Here is an 18637-nt window from a genome sequence, read left to right as displayed (position 1 = left end):
CTTTTGGATATGGCCGGATGTCCTCTGGAGTTGGTAGTCCCCTGTCAGTAATTGCAGTGCTGGGTAAGGGTGAGCTCGTGATAGAGATGGTGCTGGAGCTTGGCAGTTCAGAGTTGGTGCTGGGGCCTAGCAGTGCAGAGTTGGTGCTGGGGCCTAGCAGTGCAGAGTTGGTGCTGGGGCCTGGCAGTGCAGAGGTAGTGCTGGGGCCTGGCAGTGCAGAGTTGGTGCTGGGGCCTGGCAGGGCAGGGTCCGGAATAGGGCGATCTGTGACGTAGGATGGTGCAAACTCGGCTTCCAGAAATACATTTCTGTTGTAAGGTTGAATCCCAGCCACCCTAAAACCAGCCTGAATGTTCAATGGGGTTGCAGCCAGAGGATATGCAATTGCCACAATCCCAGGAATGTCATAAATAGACATTGTCTTCCCAGGGTTGTTCCTCATCCAGGCATCACATGTGCTGTTGATGTGCCTCTTTAGTGGCCCGTAGACAGACCTGTCTAATGGTTGGAGCCGATGTGAGCAGTGGGGTGGGAATGACAGCATGATTATGTCATTTGCTTTGGCATAATTGAGTCCATCAATGGACAGATGAGACTCGTGGTTGTCCAAAAGGAGTAAACAGGGCTTCTCCTTTGAACACTTTGTATGTTCATTGAAATGTTGCAGGAATTCAACAAAGTGTGTGTCTTTCATCCATCCAGAGGAATTTGCCCCTCCTTTGCTGCCGGGTGGCCCGTTGATCAGGAAATGGTCACGGAAGTGGACACGCGGGAAAATAAAGTATGGAGGTAAACTATTCCCTATGGCTGAGACAGCACAGGCCAGTGTGACAAGGGTTCCCCTTTCAGCAGAGGTCAATGACCCTACTTGTTTGAATCCACGTCTGGCCAACACTTTGTCTGGTTTATGTACAGTGGTGACCCCAGTTTCATCAACATTCCAAATGTCTCCTGGTCCAAACTCATATTTGCATAACACTTTCTCTAAGTTGTCAAAGAAAGCATTGACATTCTCTCTGTTGAAGCTACTTGCCCTGGCAAGGCTAGTTGCTTCTGGCTTTCTCAGTGACAATGTTGTATGTCGCTTTAAAAAGCCTGTAAACCACTCATTGCTGGCCTTTTCTTTTTCTGCCCACAAAGGCACAAACTTCAGTTCGTGTGCCACAGCAAACTGGTAGGCAAGCTTTCTGACCTCACTTGGTGACAGACCAAAATAAATGTCAGCTGACCTAGTAATATACTCAACAAGCTGCTTTTCCAAATCAGGGGAAAAAATCTTCCTTGGCGTTGTATAACCAACCATTGTTGTTGGCATGGCTGTCTGACTTTCAATTTCTTCTCTGGTAATCTTTTGACAATACCGAGTTAGAGTACGGTAATTTATGTCAAAATCCTTTGCTGTACTTCTGATTGATTTGTTCTGCATCTTTACCTGCCTGACTGCCTTTAACATAATGTCAGGTGGTGTTCTGCCACGCTCTCTTTCCTTGATAATTTCGAACCATCTTACTTTCTTCCTTCCTTCCTTCCTTAATTCCTGCCTCTCCTTCCTTTCTTCAAAAACCTTATTACAAATACAAATGAATTACAATATCACAATTTTTTGGAGCATTTATTTGTACTGGGGCAAGTTGTCACATGTGACGACTTGCCCCAAACTGACATTTATGCTAATTTTGGCTAAATGTCAGGGTTAGCTCAACATAGCACATCAGCTGAAGTATCAAAAGACACGTTAATGTCTCCTCTATTTTGTGTAAAATAATAATTTGTAACATCTATACCTAACAAAGTTGTACTGAAGAAAATTTAAAGTGATTTATTTTTCCTTTTAGGTCAAAAAAATAAAAAAGATGTGCTCACCTCAGATTAGAGCAGTCTTGACCACATGTGAACAGGAGGTTGACTATAGAAGAAGAAGTCACACAAAGTGGCTATTTCATTTTTGAGATAGAGCCTCTAGTGTTGGAGTTATGAACAGTGTGACAACTTACCCGTGTGACAACTTACCCCGCTCTCCCCTACTGTTTACACAACCTGCACAAACGTGCTCATGTGCAGGACTCCCAAAAACCAAACAGCACGTAGCAGCGACTGTGCATAAGTCAAATGTGGATAGTACAGATAGTAGCGGCGGTGGACACTTTTCATAGTTTTAACACTCTGTTTCTTCTTTTGCTTAATGTTGCAGGCTTATGAACCCACATCAGCACAAGCAAGAGAAGCCCATACACTAGTTGTAGCACATATTTTGGACACTGCCTCCATCTGGCAGCAGACACTTTCCGTAGGGAGACGGGCTATCTGTAGCCGGCTATGGTCTGCCAACAGAGAACCGTCCTCAGCCCATAACGGTCCCCTTCACCCCATCATGGCAGTAGCGCTGCTCAAGATGTGACCAACCCTCTGATGCTAATCAATGCAATACACCCCGGGCATTGCCAGGGACTGACCCGTGTGTGTGGCTGTGTGACACGCACACAAACACAAGCACACACCTCCTCAGACAGCGGACCGATTACGCATCACAACACAGCTGATTTGCCCCGTGGCTTGACACTCGCTGTCCACTTCGATCACGTTACCCTTCCCAGCAAGCCCAGCGCCGTGTGTTTGCCTGTGCCCGAGTGTTTACATGCACTGGGTTCATCTGGATATTGCTGTTATTCCACAGCGCTTTCAGCAATGTAATTTGTCACTACTTGTAAAGTGTTAAGCAGAGGGAAAAAAGCTGAAGGCAACAGGATGGAAGAAAAAGTGTGTCGTGGATTTCAGTCTAGTAGCTCTGCATTTTAATTTTTTTTCTAAGAAGGGGTCATGCTGGGTGATACTTGGAAAACTGTATGAGGGCTTTGACAGAGCAGTCTTAGCCTTAAATATATCTGTGCTCAGAAATAGTACTCCGCCCGAGGCTTTGAGCCATTCCAATGATATACCGTGGCTCACAAGCCAAATAAAGCCTGTGCAAACAGCCTCGAATTTCCCAACAAACACTTTACTGGAGCTTCGCATTTGAACCCCCTCTCCCCGAAATTGAGCTGGCCTCATCCCAGCAACTCTTAACTCTCTCTGCTAAGGAAAAAAACGCTCTCTTGTTCGCCTGTAAACTCCCTATTAAAAAGATCTGTGGGCCAGACCGCACTCCTCCACCGTTGTCAGATGGCCGCTGTTTGCAGTGGCAGAGGCACAGCATGAAAGGGTCTCGGGGTTTAAGGCAGCTACTAGTTTGGACGTCAGCGGAGAAGTGCCTTAAGACAAAAGACTGCTGGGGCATAGGCAGACTTAAAAGCTGATGTGAAACACAACCTGTTGTTAAATATTATAAAATTGTAAGTTTTACTGTTGGAGAAATATGGATGCAGGCAGGGTAGGGATGTATGGGCAGATGTAAGATATACACCAGATGGAACCAAACACACATACACACTCATTCTGAGTCTGTACTATTTTGGGAGATGGGGGAAGAAAATGGTCTAACTTGGCAAGTGTAAATATGTGTACTAGTGTAAGCAGTGGGTCTCTGGCAGGTCTCTGTGCATATGGGGGAAGTATAGGGTCTGGCACATGTTTAGTGTGGTGTCCCATTTTTTTTTGTGCATCTGGACTTGATAACTTTCCTCTTTAGCAGTAGTGAGAGAGAGAGAGAGAGAGAGAGAGAGAGAGAGAAAGAGAGAGAGAGAGAGAGAGAGAGAGAGAGAGAGAGAGAGAGACCTACGCAGTGACATCTCTATCTGTCTTGATCTGGACTGACTTTGAAACTTGGTCACAGCGGAGTAGTTTCTATATAATCAGGAAGGAGAGAGTGTGCGCCACGTGAAATGAGAAACACACTCCTTTCCATCCTCTATAGAAACATCCAAATACACACGTGTCTCAGTATGGACCGGTGTTGTTTTTAAAGCTGCTCTTGGTTTTTGTGATTTAAGTGGATGGTTTACATTTTGTGTAAATCTTTTAAGCCACATGGTGAGAAACTTCACCATTGTTTATTTTTGAAAGGACCGAGGTTACATGCTGCCATTTAGGGGTTCAAGCAGGTCGTTAATTTTTAAAATGAAATATTGCCAACTGGACCGTAATAAATCTCGAATACCCCAGATACAGCTTTGGTATCAGCATATCATTGGAACGTTAGCTCTAGTGTTTTAAACTGTATCGGCAAAGGCAGCTAGCTTTTTTTTAAAGTGCTTAAATGTTTTTCTAAGAAAAGAAAAGTTTGTACTATTCTGAATATGTTTAAGACTTCATAAGGTTCATAATGGTTTTGGGAATAATGACTGGGATCGCATTGGGAATTATTCACTAAGGAAAACATTCAAGACACTTACCAATTTTCTAATTTTTCAAATGCTGTGGGGACTTTAAGAGAGCTGTGCATGAATGAAAGGCTGCAAACCTCAATGAACAGAAGCAATGGTGTAAAGAAGAGCGGGCCAAAGTCCCTCTACTATATTTAAAGATTGCTAAGGTTACACAGAAAACAATTAGTTTAAGTTATTGTCGGTAAAGGTGGTTTTACAAGCCACTGAATTGTCGGGTGTACACCGTGGGGTGTGTAAATAATGACACAGTGCAATGTGTCGTATTTACACTATTTTAAGACCTTTTAAAGACTCAATCATTTTTATGATGTAAAAACTCGATAGAGGGTGAACTTTTTATTTATTTGTACCATGACCTAAATGCACAAATGAACAACTGGCTAATGCGTCAGAGCTAACAGGCTATCTCTTTGTGCTCCGGGATTCTCTCCTTTCCTTCATTGGGGTGAATTACACCAAAGTCAAACTCCAAAAGCAAAGCCTGCAGACATTTGGCGTGCATGCTATCAGATCCACTGAATGTGACAACTGAAGTAGAAGGATTCAATTTTTAATCTAAAATTTCACTCTTAATTTCAAATGTTAGTGTGACTGAAGCCTAACAACATCAGACAGTACAACTTGAAAGAAGCAGATTAATATGGGGAGCATGCTTATTTGTTTTCATGGTGAGAGTCAGATGAGGACATCGATAGCAAGCTTGTGTCTGGGTACTATAACATTGCCGGGGGCAGTTAGCGTAGCCTAGCATTACAAGTCGAAGCAGGGGGAACTAGCTTGTTTGGCTATGTCAAGTTTTAGAAAGTGAAGGTTACATTTCTGTTTAGCAGAAAAATTGCATTTTAGTTCACATTACAGCAGGAAATACAGCTGTTTAGCTAACCAGTTTGGGTCATTTATGTGAACAATCCCATTTTAGTGAGACCTTAAAGGTATACGGTGGATTTTTTTCCTCCAGTGTTTTGTTTGATTGCCTCTGATCTCTTCAATCTGAGCGAACCAGTCTTTCTGATATGTCCACAACCACGACACCGAGGTTAGTCCTTAATAGATTACGTTTGCCGACTGACAGACCACAATAAATCACAAAAGCTTTACAGAAGAAAACTAAACTAACCCTTCAAATGCCTGGTCCAGCTTCCATTTTCAAGGTGCTGACCTAAACAGAAAAACACAGAGCCAGCCGGATTTCACTGTACAATTTGATACATCGTTTTTTTTCTTCTGTAACTCCCCGGGGCCTAAGGATGTTCTCCCCAGGATAAAGACATTGTTAGTGTGACTGAGGTATGTGGCTTTAGAGACCGGCTGCTAACGTTAGCCAGATATATTTGCTTCACTATTGGTATTGATCCAAGTTGTCGATTCTTGCTCTGGGGAGCAATTATTACACACAGCAAGTCAGGACAGTCAGTGCAAGAATGGATGCAGTCGGTCCACCCATGGAAGAAAATGCACCTCACTGCACACACACACACACAAAAACACACACACACATCTACACCTGTTTGAAGAGTGAACACAACAAGCTTGTCCTCCGACGAAAAAAAGAAGAAAAAAAAGAAAAATTAAAACTAGCAGTGAGCTGAGTGAAGCTGATATAGCCTCAACAACCGAGCGAGAGATGCCAAAACCTCTCCTCCACACACACACACACACACACACACACACACACACACACACACACACACACACACACACCTCCTCTTCTCCTCCTCCACCTCCTCTACTCTCTGCAGCTGAGAGGCAAAGCAGACAGATAAGCAGGCAGCCAGAGACGGACTAATCCTCCCACAGTGAGAGACGTTCCGGATAGTATATGATGGGAATCAAGCTAAACTGACAGTAAGAGAGAGGGAGGCTACATGGGGAGATATGAGAGGCAAAAAAAGGCTAAAAGTGAGGTGAGGATACAGATTAGCAAAAGGTGAGAATGAAAAAAAAAAGGAGAGGATTTTTAAAACGTTCTTAGTGTGAAGCGAGGGCTGAGAGTTCGATCGGATCCACAAGTTTTTTTTCCTTCTCTCTCTCTCCTCCCCCTCCTCCTCGCATCGTGCCACCGTCTCGCACTGTTTTTGATAAACGTTGCTATTCTGCAACCATTTGCTTGCTTATTCGTCTCTCAATCATTCTTGACGATTCTCTCTCTCTCTCTCTGTCTGCACCCCCCCTCCCCTCCCTAACCTCCCACAGCATCCCTCTCTCCTGCTCGCTCTCACTCTCCCTCTCTTTCCCAGTCTGACTGAGGCTGATGTAGGTCAGTGCGTCTGGAGCCTGTCTGGAGCTGCTGGAGAGCCTCAGAGCTCCACGCTTGGTCCTCGACGACCCTCGCAGCGGAGGGCTGCCTCTGTGCCCGAGCTGAGGATGGACGCCGTTCCCTGGGCTGTGTTAGGACAGGACCAGCTCGCCTGACCTGACTCGCCTGGAGGAGGAGGAGGAGGGAAGAGGAGGAGGAGGGAGGGAGAGCAGGGTGACGCGGGGTGTCTGTGTACTTTGGAAAGCTAAGGCGGTGCATGTTTGCATGTGGGTCGTAGATGCACGCGCACAACAGCAAGGGCGAAAATGCAAGAGAGAGTAATCGTTGTCTCTCTTCTCATCGACGCACTTGCAAGAGGGGTAGGGGGGTCATTTTCATGCAGTGCTACCTTCACATCCCCTTTTCCTACAACACACACACACACTGTCTCTTTCTGTAACTTCATCGTGATGCTTTATGTCTTTTTCCTAGACCCAATTCTTTGACGTATGCAGCCGTCGAAGTCTCTCCAAACACCACAGCGACCCAGCAAACTCCAAACTGATGCGCCTCGTACGACAAAAACAAAAACCAAAGAAAAAAAACCCATTTGAAAGCAACAGCGGTGTTCTTTCTTTCTTCTTTTCCAGTATATCCATTCCTTTGCGGCTCCTTACGGATCCACTCCGACTGATGTCCTTTCCCTAAAATACTGAATACTGAGAGCATCCTTCGACCATCGCGTGCCCCTTTTTTTTTTAAATAAATGAAAGCCAACGAGTGCAAGGACGACGATGACGACTTTTGCAAGAGAGCGAAAAAATCCGCCACTGACTTCACCGTCTCCTGATTCTGCTCACCTTTCCCTTTGTCCCCCCACTTCTTCCTCAATCTCCGCTCTCATTCTCTGCTCCTTCCCACTCCTCTGGCTTTTAGACAATGCCCCCCCCCCTTAAAAAAAATCTCGTTGTATCAGAGTGTCTGAGTGCAGCTGTGAGAGTGGCAGTGTTGTATAGTGTCTGAGTCTGTGCTCTCGATTTGACTCTGAAGCACATCTGGTTCCTGCAGCGGCACGTCGGTGAGTTTGTTGTTGTGTGTTTACGCATCTGTGTTCGTGTGTCTGTATCGGCGTGACACAGCGAACCGTCTCGCCCGCCTTCTTGCTACCCGGAGCGAAGGACGTTTGGAATTCCTGGGGCGTGGCGTCGCCGGCCTGACCACACCTCGGGTGTTTCCCTTCGTCTGATGCCCGTTACCTTCTCTCCACCTAAACTCGTCCGAATCCTTCGGATTATAGTGGAGAGGGCAGAGAGTGAACAACAGATTTTCATTTCACTGTCTCGCCTCCTGCTTTGCATTGCCGCTCTCTGGCTCGCTCATATTGCCCCGACCAAGGATGCAACTCTACGGTTCTTAAATGTAACGGCAAAAAAGGACAGAGGCTTCAAAGAAGCACAAAACAAAGAGTTTTTTTCCCCCATAAAGAAGGAAGTAGATGGACAAAAATAGCTATTTTGTATACAAAACATCGTAAACGCCTGCAATGTGTAACAGAACATCACGCAGCAGTGCTATGAATTAAGGCCCCAAACTCATCAAACAGACCTGTGAGGCGGTCCCTGATCTTTAGCCTGTTTGAACATGTGAGAATATGTTGGACAAAGGCGGGAGAGAAAACAAGCTGCCGTCAATGCTGCTTATCAGAGTTGAAGATGAAATGCAGAGGGGCAAGTGGAATAAGTAGGCACTGTATGTTCCACGGTAACTTAAAAACAACTGACTTTGTTGGTGCTGTTGTGTAAGGGCTTACTTCAGTAGGTGGGTGATATGGTGAGATGGCCACCTGCACTGTCTGCCACATCCACACAAAACACAGAGGAGACAAACCAACTGTGGATGAGTCAGAGAGAGAGAGAGAGAGAGAGAGTGTATGCAAATCTGTGCTTACTCTTCAGTTTTTCTGTTTAACTGCAGGGTGGAGGGGACTTCCCACTGGTTCTCAAACATTCAATCCCTGGAAAAGCTCCAATTCAGTTAGAGCAGGACACACATACACGCACGCATGCCTGCTTGCGTACACACACACACATACACACACACAAAGGCCTCATTGTGTTTGACCCCGGATGACGAGCAGGCAGGTCAAAGTGGTGGGTCATTGAGAGGCGGTTGAAAAAGGCAAGTGCATGGTAATGAGTAGCTCTGCTAGAGATAAACACCCTCACATGCTTTCCCTTCCGCGCGGCCAATGGCGTGCACTTATACTGTGACTTTTAAAGCTTAATGTATCCTTTACACACACACACGCGCGCACACGTGCCAATGCTCATGGCACCCCCCCCCCCCCCCCCCCCCCCCATGACACGTTGGACATGACATGGACGAGCCACGGATCGAGGCGCTCTCCTCGTCCCAGCTGCCTTTCAGCTTCTTAAGCCCCGCCCCCTTTTTACGACACACTGTGATGACTGTGTGCCCCCCACCACCCTCTCCTGCTGGGTCATGAAGGTCTCAGCAACAATAAACTCCCAGCGAAGTCATGTGATGCACACTCATTAAACCTACAGTTTACTCCAGGGTTCTTCTAACATACTGGGTTATTGTTTATGTTCTACCTTTAAAAACAACAACAACAAAAACATGCATATTAAGCACTTTGTCTCTCACATTTGTTTTTCCAGCAGCTGTACACCCTGAGATCATTTCAGGGACACATTCATGAGTTTTCCAAGGATGGCAAAATGGAAATGCACAAAACTATTTATTTCCCTTCCTTTAATGCACAAAAAAAGCCCTGACCCCCCCCCCCCCCCAGGTCAACATCCTCCAAAAACCCACACCGGTGTAACTCCAGCTCTACACCCTCCTGCAGCACTCTCTCATAACAACACCCTCCTTTTTTTAGGTGTCAGCAGAGGTGGGACTGAGCGCCGGTGTGTTTGGGGTAAACACACGACTCCGGCAGCTCCAAAGATGACTGGGCTGTGGGGCAGGGTGGCGTGATAAAGACCTGGCAGGGATCACTGCGGTGCATCTGCCGGCAACACGGTGGAAAGCTACCTGACAGTTGCTTCTCACACATCAGATAAGATTACAGGTAGACCTGCTCCACCTGTTTAAACAAACCCATGTGCACACGTGCCGCTGTGTGTGTGTGTGTGTGTGTGTGTGTGTGTGTGTGTGTGTGTGTGTGTGTAGCCCGGGAAAAAGAGATAGAGATAACAGACTAATCCAGTGGCAGGTGCATGCTTGTAATTGGGACGGCTAAAGATATAGACTGATGAAGGAGCTCATTATTATTTATGTGTTTGATTTATGTAAGCACAGAGGGTGTGTGTGTGTGGTGGGGGTGAGCTGTTTGTGTGCATTTTTAAAGAGTGTGTGACTTCTTTTGAGCTTCTCCTTGTGAATTAAGCACAACGCAGATGTTATGTCAGAGATTTGAAGACCAGATAAGACAGAAATAAATAGAAGTTAAACATCAGTTCTAGTTATCGATCAGCGACTAAAGGTCAGACGTCACCCCTGCTTTACTCGTCGGACGGCGCTCACGCCAGTCAGCTGCAACAGCAAAAAAAAAAAAAGAAAAGAAAGGAGGCCTTTGCCAACCAGCCGATGACATCACCTGCATGATTTAATGATGGCAGCTCAAAGCGGGCGATTACAGCATGGAGATACATCCTGCCATACACGGCAACACACAACCACATACATACACACACACACACCATACAGCGTGGCTCCTTTTGGCTCTAGCCTGACATCTAGCGACACAAGCTGTAATGTGATATTTACATGACACTGACATGTTAACATAATGGGTCTGAGGAGGAGGTGGTGGAGGAAGAGGAGGAATCTCTGCACTGTGGAGTGTGCGGAGCTGCTGGGTGTTTAGTGGGGACTCTTGTTTCTCACTTTAATAATTGTAAGTACAGGTTGTTGTTGGCTTCATGGTTCACCGCAGCCCCCCCCCACCCCCCTCGCACCGCCAGGATGCACGGAGTAAATAAAAGCTGCCGTCATCTTACCTGAGTCTCTTTTTAAATCTGCCGGCTGTGATGTCATGGCGTGTTGTAAGGAGTCGCAAATAGCAGGTTTGGGGCGAGATTGTTTTTGGGTGGGTGTTTTCTCAGCATTTCCTTGCTTTACCCCTCCAACCGAAAAACACTCAGACACATTACACAGGATCTATATTTAGTCACTACCCAACCACATGAAGCTAATTTGGATCTAAGTATATCCCTCACAGCCAGGAAACGGATACACACACACACACACACACACACACACATATATATATATATATATATATATATATATATATATATATATATATATATATATATATATATATATATATTATATATGGACACACACACACCACAAGTTTGCCTTCCTTCAGTGGAGTCTGACAGGAATGAGGTCAGGCACACGGATCCTCATTGCACATTATTATTATTATTATTATTACCAGTTTTTTTTTCTTTTTTATTCAGCCAATGGCAAGAGGAGGTGGGAGTGGTCCGACTCAAAAATCGGGATGGCGACAGGCGCTGATTGGCGCTCACGTCTCGCGATAAAGCTATAAAAGGGCGAGGTTCTCGTTGTTGTGTTTACAGTAACATCAGGGAGCTCGCAGGGAAACAGGGAGACTATGAGAAAGCGCAGCAGCTCCATTCAGCCACATGGTCTCTCAGCCGCACGGAAGAGCTGCGCTGCTCACAGCCAGGTTCACGTAAGGGACTCGCACTGCTGCGGGCCACAGCGGCGCGCTTTCAGCCTTGCTCTGCGAGTGTTCAGCCGCACAGGCAGTTGAAAATTAGTTTCCGGATTATTAGTTTAAAAAAAAACTGTCGCTGAGAAGCGCAGAAGAAGAAAAGTTAAGAAACCCGAGCGTCTCCAAAGCGTGCTGAACTGAAAAGAGAGAGACAGACTTGGATGGACTTTTTTTGTTTAGAGACCTGCTCACAGCAGTGCTCCGACTCCAACAAGAAGTGAGGAATACGGTTTTGAAAAACTTTGTGAAAGCACTGAGCGGTGTTTTCAGACACTTTGGAGAGAGATGGTGCAGCACATAAGCCAGACAGAGAGCGCCCACGCTCATTCCCCCGGCGGGGACTCCACGGACACGGGAGAGATGGACCTGGAGATGGATGCGTCTCCTACCCCGGGGTCCCCCTCCTCCCGGGAGCGGAGCGACTTGGCGTGGTGCAAAACTCCGACGGGACACATCAAGAGACCCATGAATGCGTTCATGGTGTGGTCCCAGATCGAAAGGAGGAAGATCATGGAGCAGTCGCCGGACATGCACAACGCGGAGATCTCCAAGCGGCTCGGGAAACGCTGGAAGCTGCTGAAAGACACGGACAAGATCCCGTTCATCCGTGAGGCGGAGCGGCTCAGGCTCAAACACATGGCCGACTATCCAGACTACAAGTACCGGCCCAGGAAGAAAGTGAAGTCAGGGAGCGGGGCGAGTAAGCAGGCGGACCGCGGGGAGAAGAGCGGGGAGCGCGGCGCCAAGTCCGGGGTCAAGAGAAGCCCCGCGTCCAAAGGAGTGAGCAGGACGCACAAGCAGGGGGGCGTGAGGAGCGCGGCGGCGCAGGACTACGCCTCTCCCGGTGACCACCAGTCGCTCTTCAAATCCAGGTCAGTGTCCGGGGCCAGGCAGATCCCGGAGAAGCGCAGCGGAGAGGCTCGGCGCGCGCACATGTTCGGAGGGGCTGGCAGCCTGGAGAGCGGGCCTCCGTCCGTGGGAGTCCCGGCCAGTCCCGCCTTGAGCAGCTCGGCGGAGTCCAGCGACCCGCTCAGCCTGTACGAAGAGCAGAGCCCGGCGGCCAGCGAGACCTCGCACACCGCGCGCCTCAGGTACACCCGCCCTTCTTCTCCAACACCGTCGGCCTCTCACTCCTCCTCCTCCGTCTCGTCCTCGTCATCGGATGAAGAGTTCGAAGACGAGCGGCTCGACCTGAACCCGAGCCCCGGCTTTGAGAGCATGTCTCTGGGCGGCATGGGCTTCTCCGACGCGGAGCTGGACCGGGACTTGGACTGGAGCTTCGGGGAGTGCGGGGCGGGCTCCCACTTCGACTTCTCCGACTACTGCACCCCAGAGGTCAGCGAGATGATCTCAGGAGACTGGCTGGAGTCGACCATCTCCAATCTGGTGTTCACCTACTGAAAGGTGGGAGAGAAGCGCGACGCCCGCCCCACCACCACCCGCCCAGCAACGTTTTGAACTGTTCAAACCCACCCCACCCGACACCTCAGACAGGCGTGTGCGTCCACACCAGAAGATTCCCGCTGTTCTTTCACTAAATGAGGGAGAGTGAAAACGGGAAAGAAAAGGGTAGGCCTGTGTGCGCGTTGAAGCCCAGGCACGCGCTGCTCACAGACTTGTTGGAACTGCGCTCCGTGCGCTTGACGGGAACGCGCAGACCTGTGGGGAGGAGGGGGGGTGGGGTGCTTAGTTTGCATTTGGACTCAGAGGAGGAGTGAATGTAAGCAGAGACCAGTGATACAGACTCGAGCTCGACTGTTCAACCCAATCCGCACAGGATGAAGACTGAGACTGAACATTTGAACATTAATGTTATTTTTGAGGTCGGGACACTTACTGGAGAGCTCGTCGTGTTGGGTTTTTTTATTTGTTTGTTTAAAGATAGCCAATTCACATTGACCATCGAGTTGCTATTCAGGTGTAGTTTTTTTTTCCGAACTAGAAATGTTTTTAATATCAGCAAGCATGCCCTCCACGTTGAGGAGGATTTTGTTGTTGTTTTAAATGCGTAAAAAGGAAGAAAAAAAGTTCATTGCTGCGTAATTACGCAATTTGTGTGACCATAGGACTCAATTCACGATCACCAGCTTCTCTTTCAACGGCAGGACTTTAAACATAGACTGACTCCAAACTTCAGAAGCCCCTTTTCTGAACACTTTTTAAAACACTCAGTGCACAATTCAGGACCAATGCTTTTTCCTCTCCCCCTGACACGCATTCTTTCTGCCTAGTGCTTCAACTTTGTAGTTTCTCTGTGTCAGATGACGTTTTTTTTTATATCGATGTATTTATACCGGCCAAACTTTTTTATACATAGAAGTATTGTTCTCGTACAGGTCTCGTTTGTGTTTGTGCACATAACACCTGTCTGTATCCAGCGCGGAAGGGCTAGAAGTGTATCTTATTTAAAACAAAACAACAAAAAAATGTCCGACTTCTCTCACTTTTATGGAGATTTGAGTGTGTCATGATTTTCTACTTGTATTTTTGTACAAAATCTATAGAGAAAAAAAGGAGGGGGACGTTTTTTTTTTTCTTCTTCCGGCGAGTGGGTAGCCTACAACATTGTTGTTTGGATCTACATTGGTGTTTTAGTCGTGCAGAGAGAGGGAGGGGTGGGGGGTTTGTTTGGCACAATCTGACCTCACAGTGTTTACAGTATTTACCCACATGCTTCTTAATGGCACAGTGACTCCAGCTTCACCAGCGAAGTAAACAAAGTGCCACTGAGGCTCCCAGCCTGAGTGGTGACTGTGTTTCCAGTACAACACAGACCTAAAAGAAAGTTTAGGCACGAAAGATCCCAGAGAGTCACTGTTTGGATAGAGCTAATACCTCTGTGTGCTTTTTTTTTTTTTTTTTTTTTAAATTATGGAGATAAGTTTTATTTGAACCACTGGATGGAATTTCACACTCATTCCACTTTTTGCCTAGACTTTTTTGGAGGGAGGGGAGATGTATGAAGTGCTTCATCTGTTATTGCGCAAATTGCATTGAAAAAAAAAATAGTATTTAACCTTTCTGTACCTGTTGGCTAAGTATAGCAGGCTAATTGTTTTCCTATATTATGGCATGGCAAATAGCATTTGTATTTCAGATTCAGGTATATGTAGCTATAGCTGTTGTGTTTAAGATTTTTAAAGAATAATAACGAAATATTTATGTAAACTGACTGTACTATAAGCAAAGATTGTGTGTGTTTTTTTTATGTATGATGATGATGATTGACAGGCACTAGGACAGCCATCTTTGGACATGTTGAAGATGATTGTGGTCCAGGAGTTTCTTTCCTTTCTTTTTTCTTTTTTCTTTTCTTAATTTTCTTTTAAAGATTTTTTTTTTCTAGCGTCCTTATTTTTTCTTTCATTTGTGCAATATGCTGTGTATGATCATGTTTTGTCCAATCATGCCAATATCTGATGTTTTATGCTCAAAAACCAGCCAATGTTTGGGTCAATCACTGCCTCTCAGACCTCTGTACAGATTGTTGTTTTTTATTTTTTTTATTTTCTTCCAAGAAGGAAATAAAATCAGCTGGAACTGAAAATGTTTCTCGTCTGTGTATATACAAGTTTACTAGATTTTACATAGTTCGTACCTTCCTAGAGGACAAACATAAGCACCGCCGTGTGGTTAGCTGACAGCAGGCTCTCCAAAATCTCCAATCTGGTGTTTACATCCTGTCTGAGCATGAGCGTGCGTGAACATGTGTGCAGCTCACGGGGGTGTTTGCCGTAGGTAAGTGTGCAGCTGCAGACAGTGAATCAATAGGCACCCAGTGAATCGATAGGAGTGGTCTCCTCCTCTCTCGCTTACTCCATCTCATTCTGCACGTGCAAAAAACGTGGCTGCCATGGAAACACTGTATCCAAGAGAGAGGTTGCAATCCACTGGGGAGCAGTACGGCACTCGCCCGTGTGTGTGTGTGAGATGGATAAGGGGACACAGACTGATCCATCAGAGTGGGGTGGTGGGAGGGGGATAAAGGGGGGTGGCAGACATTTCTGCAAGGCATGACTGGAATAAAGGAGGCATGTGTCTGTGTGTGTGTGCCAAAGGGGGGGAGGGAAGGAGAGGGTAGAGAAGGGGGATGTTTGTCTGTCCTGGTGGATTGTGCAGGAGACTGCTCCCAAATCCAATTAATTCCTTCTGGATGCATTCATTTGTCTCCTACATCTGATGAGAGAGAGAGAGAGAGCCACACATGGAGAGAGAGCAAGAGAGACCCCTAAGGTTCAGCATTTAGTGTGTATCAATTTACGCCCTTTTCCACAAGAGACATTGGTAATTATTTCCATCTCCCCTCCTCTGTCAGGGGAGCATGGTCGTCTCCGGCTTTCCTCTGACATCTCAGCCTGGGTACTGAGAGGGAGATAAGGCATGGCCATTACAGGCAGCGCACCATCCCAAAGATGAGACACCGGCTCCCGGGATGTCTGCAATAAGCTTGACATTACTGTGGAAATGGTGTGTGAGGTGTTGTCTGAGGTGTTCACTCTGTTTCAGAAAGAGGAAAAAAAGTTCAGTCTGGTCCTCAGAGTGTGGGGATGAAAAAGACACATACTGAGGGTCAGTGTGGACTAGTTTGTTTGTCTCCTCTGTTAACCTGAGTGTGTCAGACACCATCAAGATCAAGTGACAGTGACTGCTTCAAATACAGGCCAACAATAAAATACCAGCCATCTGAACAAAGGTACACATTTTTAACCCTTTATTAATGAGTTCTTATTTTTTTCTTTTATAAAATCATCACATGATTGAAGCACGATATGAAATGAAATTGTTTCATGTTTTTGCCTCTGTGCTCAATCTTTCAACAGGAAAGAATCCGGGGAGCCAAATGTCACTACGTGAGAACAACTACCTGAATTTTTCCATTTTCTCCTGCTTTATATTGCGATTGAGAAACTGCTGGGTGTATGAAAAGCTGAGCATGAATGTGAGTGTGTGAATGGGTGAATGTGGTTTGTAATTAAATCCCTCTGAGCGGTTGATGAGATTGGAAGTGCAGCCCAGTTCAAGGCTAAATATTTTACTCTTCTGCAATTCTTTGACAAATAGCTGTAAAGTTTCAGATTCAGCTTTTACACACACACAGTAGAACATATAAGCTTAGAAAATAAATGGCTAAATCCATCACTCTGAATGTTTTCTGCTTTTAAAAGTAGACAATATTGGTGTCTAGTTAGGGCCTTCTTGCCATGTTTCCTTTGAAATGTACCAGCAAAGAGAAGTTTGTCCACTAAACTTTCTTACCTGACCAGTCCCTCTCATTTCTCTTGTGACACTTTTGTAAAGCCTTACCCAGCTTGATCTAAAAGTGTATTAAGCATAGACTGTATTTAAAAGATGGCATAACTACCATAGCGTTAGTTAAAGTCATTCTTTAACTCCCCCGTTGTGAGCATCCTCACTGTCCCCATCTTTGTTTTCTGAAACTGGGCAGCGACACTCATGGGACAGATGTAGCTGTGAAACCAAGTGACACTGCCCACTTATTCAGTAACAACATTTAAACTAACAAAGAGCAAGTCCCACAGCCTGACCTGCTTTGTCCTCCTTATGGAAAGTAAGAAAGTGAACATCACTTGAGATAATAAATCCACCAGATAATTGTTTACTCAAGAGAGCCGAGGAGTGTCTTCCATGTCGACATCTACAGCTAATTTTTTTCTCGCCCCCCTGCTGGCTGTTAGAAGGAATGCAAGTTTATAAGGTACTCCAAAGCAAATAAATCAAAAGCTTGTTTCAGACAGTGAATAAACTGATTTTATTTTATTGTTTTTTGTGTCCGGCTGAACAAAGTGTTAGTGCAAGATAACAACAAAGGAATCATTCGCACAATTCATGCAAACTGTCTCAAACAGAGCACAGGAAGAAAATTATACTGCTGCAAGATTCCAGTATTAGTAAGACTTTATTTTTGTGTGACTTGGTTTTTAATTGGAATGGATTTTTTAAGACTGACATATTGATATATTAACAGATTTATAATAATGTGTATCGTGTTTTATCTGTGTCATTTTTATGTTTGACTTTTAACATTTTTATAGTGTTATGTTAAGCGATTTACAAGCCTCGAATAACTGTGTCATACTACAGACTGTCCCTGGGCTACAGTGTGTATTTCCTCTATGACAGAGCAAGAATAACCTGGAGCATTACTACAAAAGTATTACATCAAAGTGTCCAGGATTATTGCGGTGATGCCACATAAGATAAATAAAGCATAAAGTGAGAGGAGATCACTGCTAACTGCTGAGCTCATACACCGTGTTTCCCTATGGGAATATTATATCATATATAATATCACACAGAAAGCACAGCAGATAAAAATACCATTTAATTCATACAAACGCGCCTTTGAACACCACAGATGTGTTCAGGGTCCCTGCAGACTTACTGCAGGAGTATTGGAGTGATTTTTCGCATGCTGCCGGTGAAGTTGAAGGCGGGACACTAAGTCATGAGGCATGCATAGACAAAGAAGTACACAAACACCGCCGTTATGGCAGGCAGCAGTGGCGTCGTTAGGCCTATTTTAGGGGTGCTGAAGCCTCCCTAAAATATTCTTAAGCCCCCCTAAATAATTTGGTGGGTTTTTTTTTTTTTTTTTTTTTTTAACTTATTCGATTTTTTTTTTTACAGAACTTGCAGACAAATTCAATATAAAGATGCAGGAATATGAGTTTAAAGAAATAATAATATAAACCTGTCGCTATTCACACAAATATGATCATAACTCGGTTGGTCCCTTTCGCTTTACATTGTTAAGGTAGCGTCAGTGCTTCGTTATCCAATCCCTTCCAGTTGTTCACAGGGGACATCCACATGACTGAAAATCCAGTCCTCGTTTTCACTGCTACTTTACACTCCGCTCGTATACACCTGCAGAAACACTAGCGTGCATGTGGCAAACGGCAAGAAATCATGGATATACGCAAGTTTTTCAAGAAAGTAAGTCTTCATCACTGGCTGGTAGTAACAATTAGTTAGCTCCAGCTAACAGCAGAGAGTCCCATGTAAATAATGAACCAGGTGCTCCCCATTTTGTAAATAAAAACCTGGCTAGCGCACTAAGTTAAATTGTTAGCATAATGTTAATTTCTGTCACTCGTTTTAGCTCTGAAAAATCCAGCTGAGCTCATTCAGGTATGGTTATCATCAGTGGAAATAATAATAATCACTCCATCCCCATTAACCTGTAGGAGTCAGGGCAGAGGAGCACAGAGAGGCAGAGGGGAGAGACGTCTGCTGGAGAGGTGAGTCAAAGGATGGAGTCATTTGTGATGGAGACAGTCT

At 45.6% G+C, this 18637-nt stretch overlaps 2 protein-coding genes across 2 annotated transcripts in view; both read left to right on the top strand.

Annotated features, from left to right (window-relative positions):
• The window catches only part of LOC147304678 (zinc finger MYM-type protein 1-like), a 302003-nt gene that overhangs the window by 280384 nt on the left and 2982 nt on the right, over positions 1-18637 (top strand). Inside the window, exons 2-3 of the mRNA XM_086280250.1 lie at positions 17855-18292; positions 18544-18597. Coding sequence (XP_086136376.1) covers positions 18266-18292; positions 18544-18597 — 81 coding nt within the window. The 5' untranslated portion in view covers positions 17855-18265. The remainder of the gene's footprint in view (positions 1-17854; positions 18293-18543; positions 18598-18637) is intronic.
• Positions 9404-14881, top strand: sox4a (SRY-box transcription factor 4a). The gene is made up of 2 exons (XM_086280176.1): positions 9404-9655; positions 11055-14881. The coding sequence occupies exon 2, from the start codon at positions 11621-11623 to the stop codon at positions 12734-12736; it is 1116 nt and encodes a 371-aa protein (XP_086136302.1). The 5' UTR covers positions 9404-9655; positions 11055-11620; the 3' UTR covers positions 12737-14881.

The sequence above is a fragment of the Aulonocara sp. 'chitande type north' Nkhata Bay genome, linkage group LG22 (assembly GCF_057382095.1).
Source record: "Aulonocara sp. 'chitande type north' Nkhata Bay isolate Kocher_YH1m ecotype deep benthic linkage group LG22, A_spYH_male_GT1.1, whole genome shotgun sequence".
NCBI lineage: Eukaryota > Metazoa > Chordata > Actinopteri > Cichliformes > Cichlidae > Aulonocara > Aulonocara sp. 'chitande type north' Nkhata Bay.
This window is presented reverse-complemented; position numbering and strand designations above follow the sequence as displayed.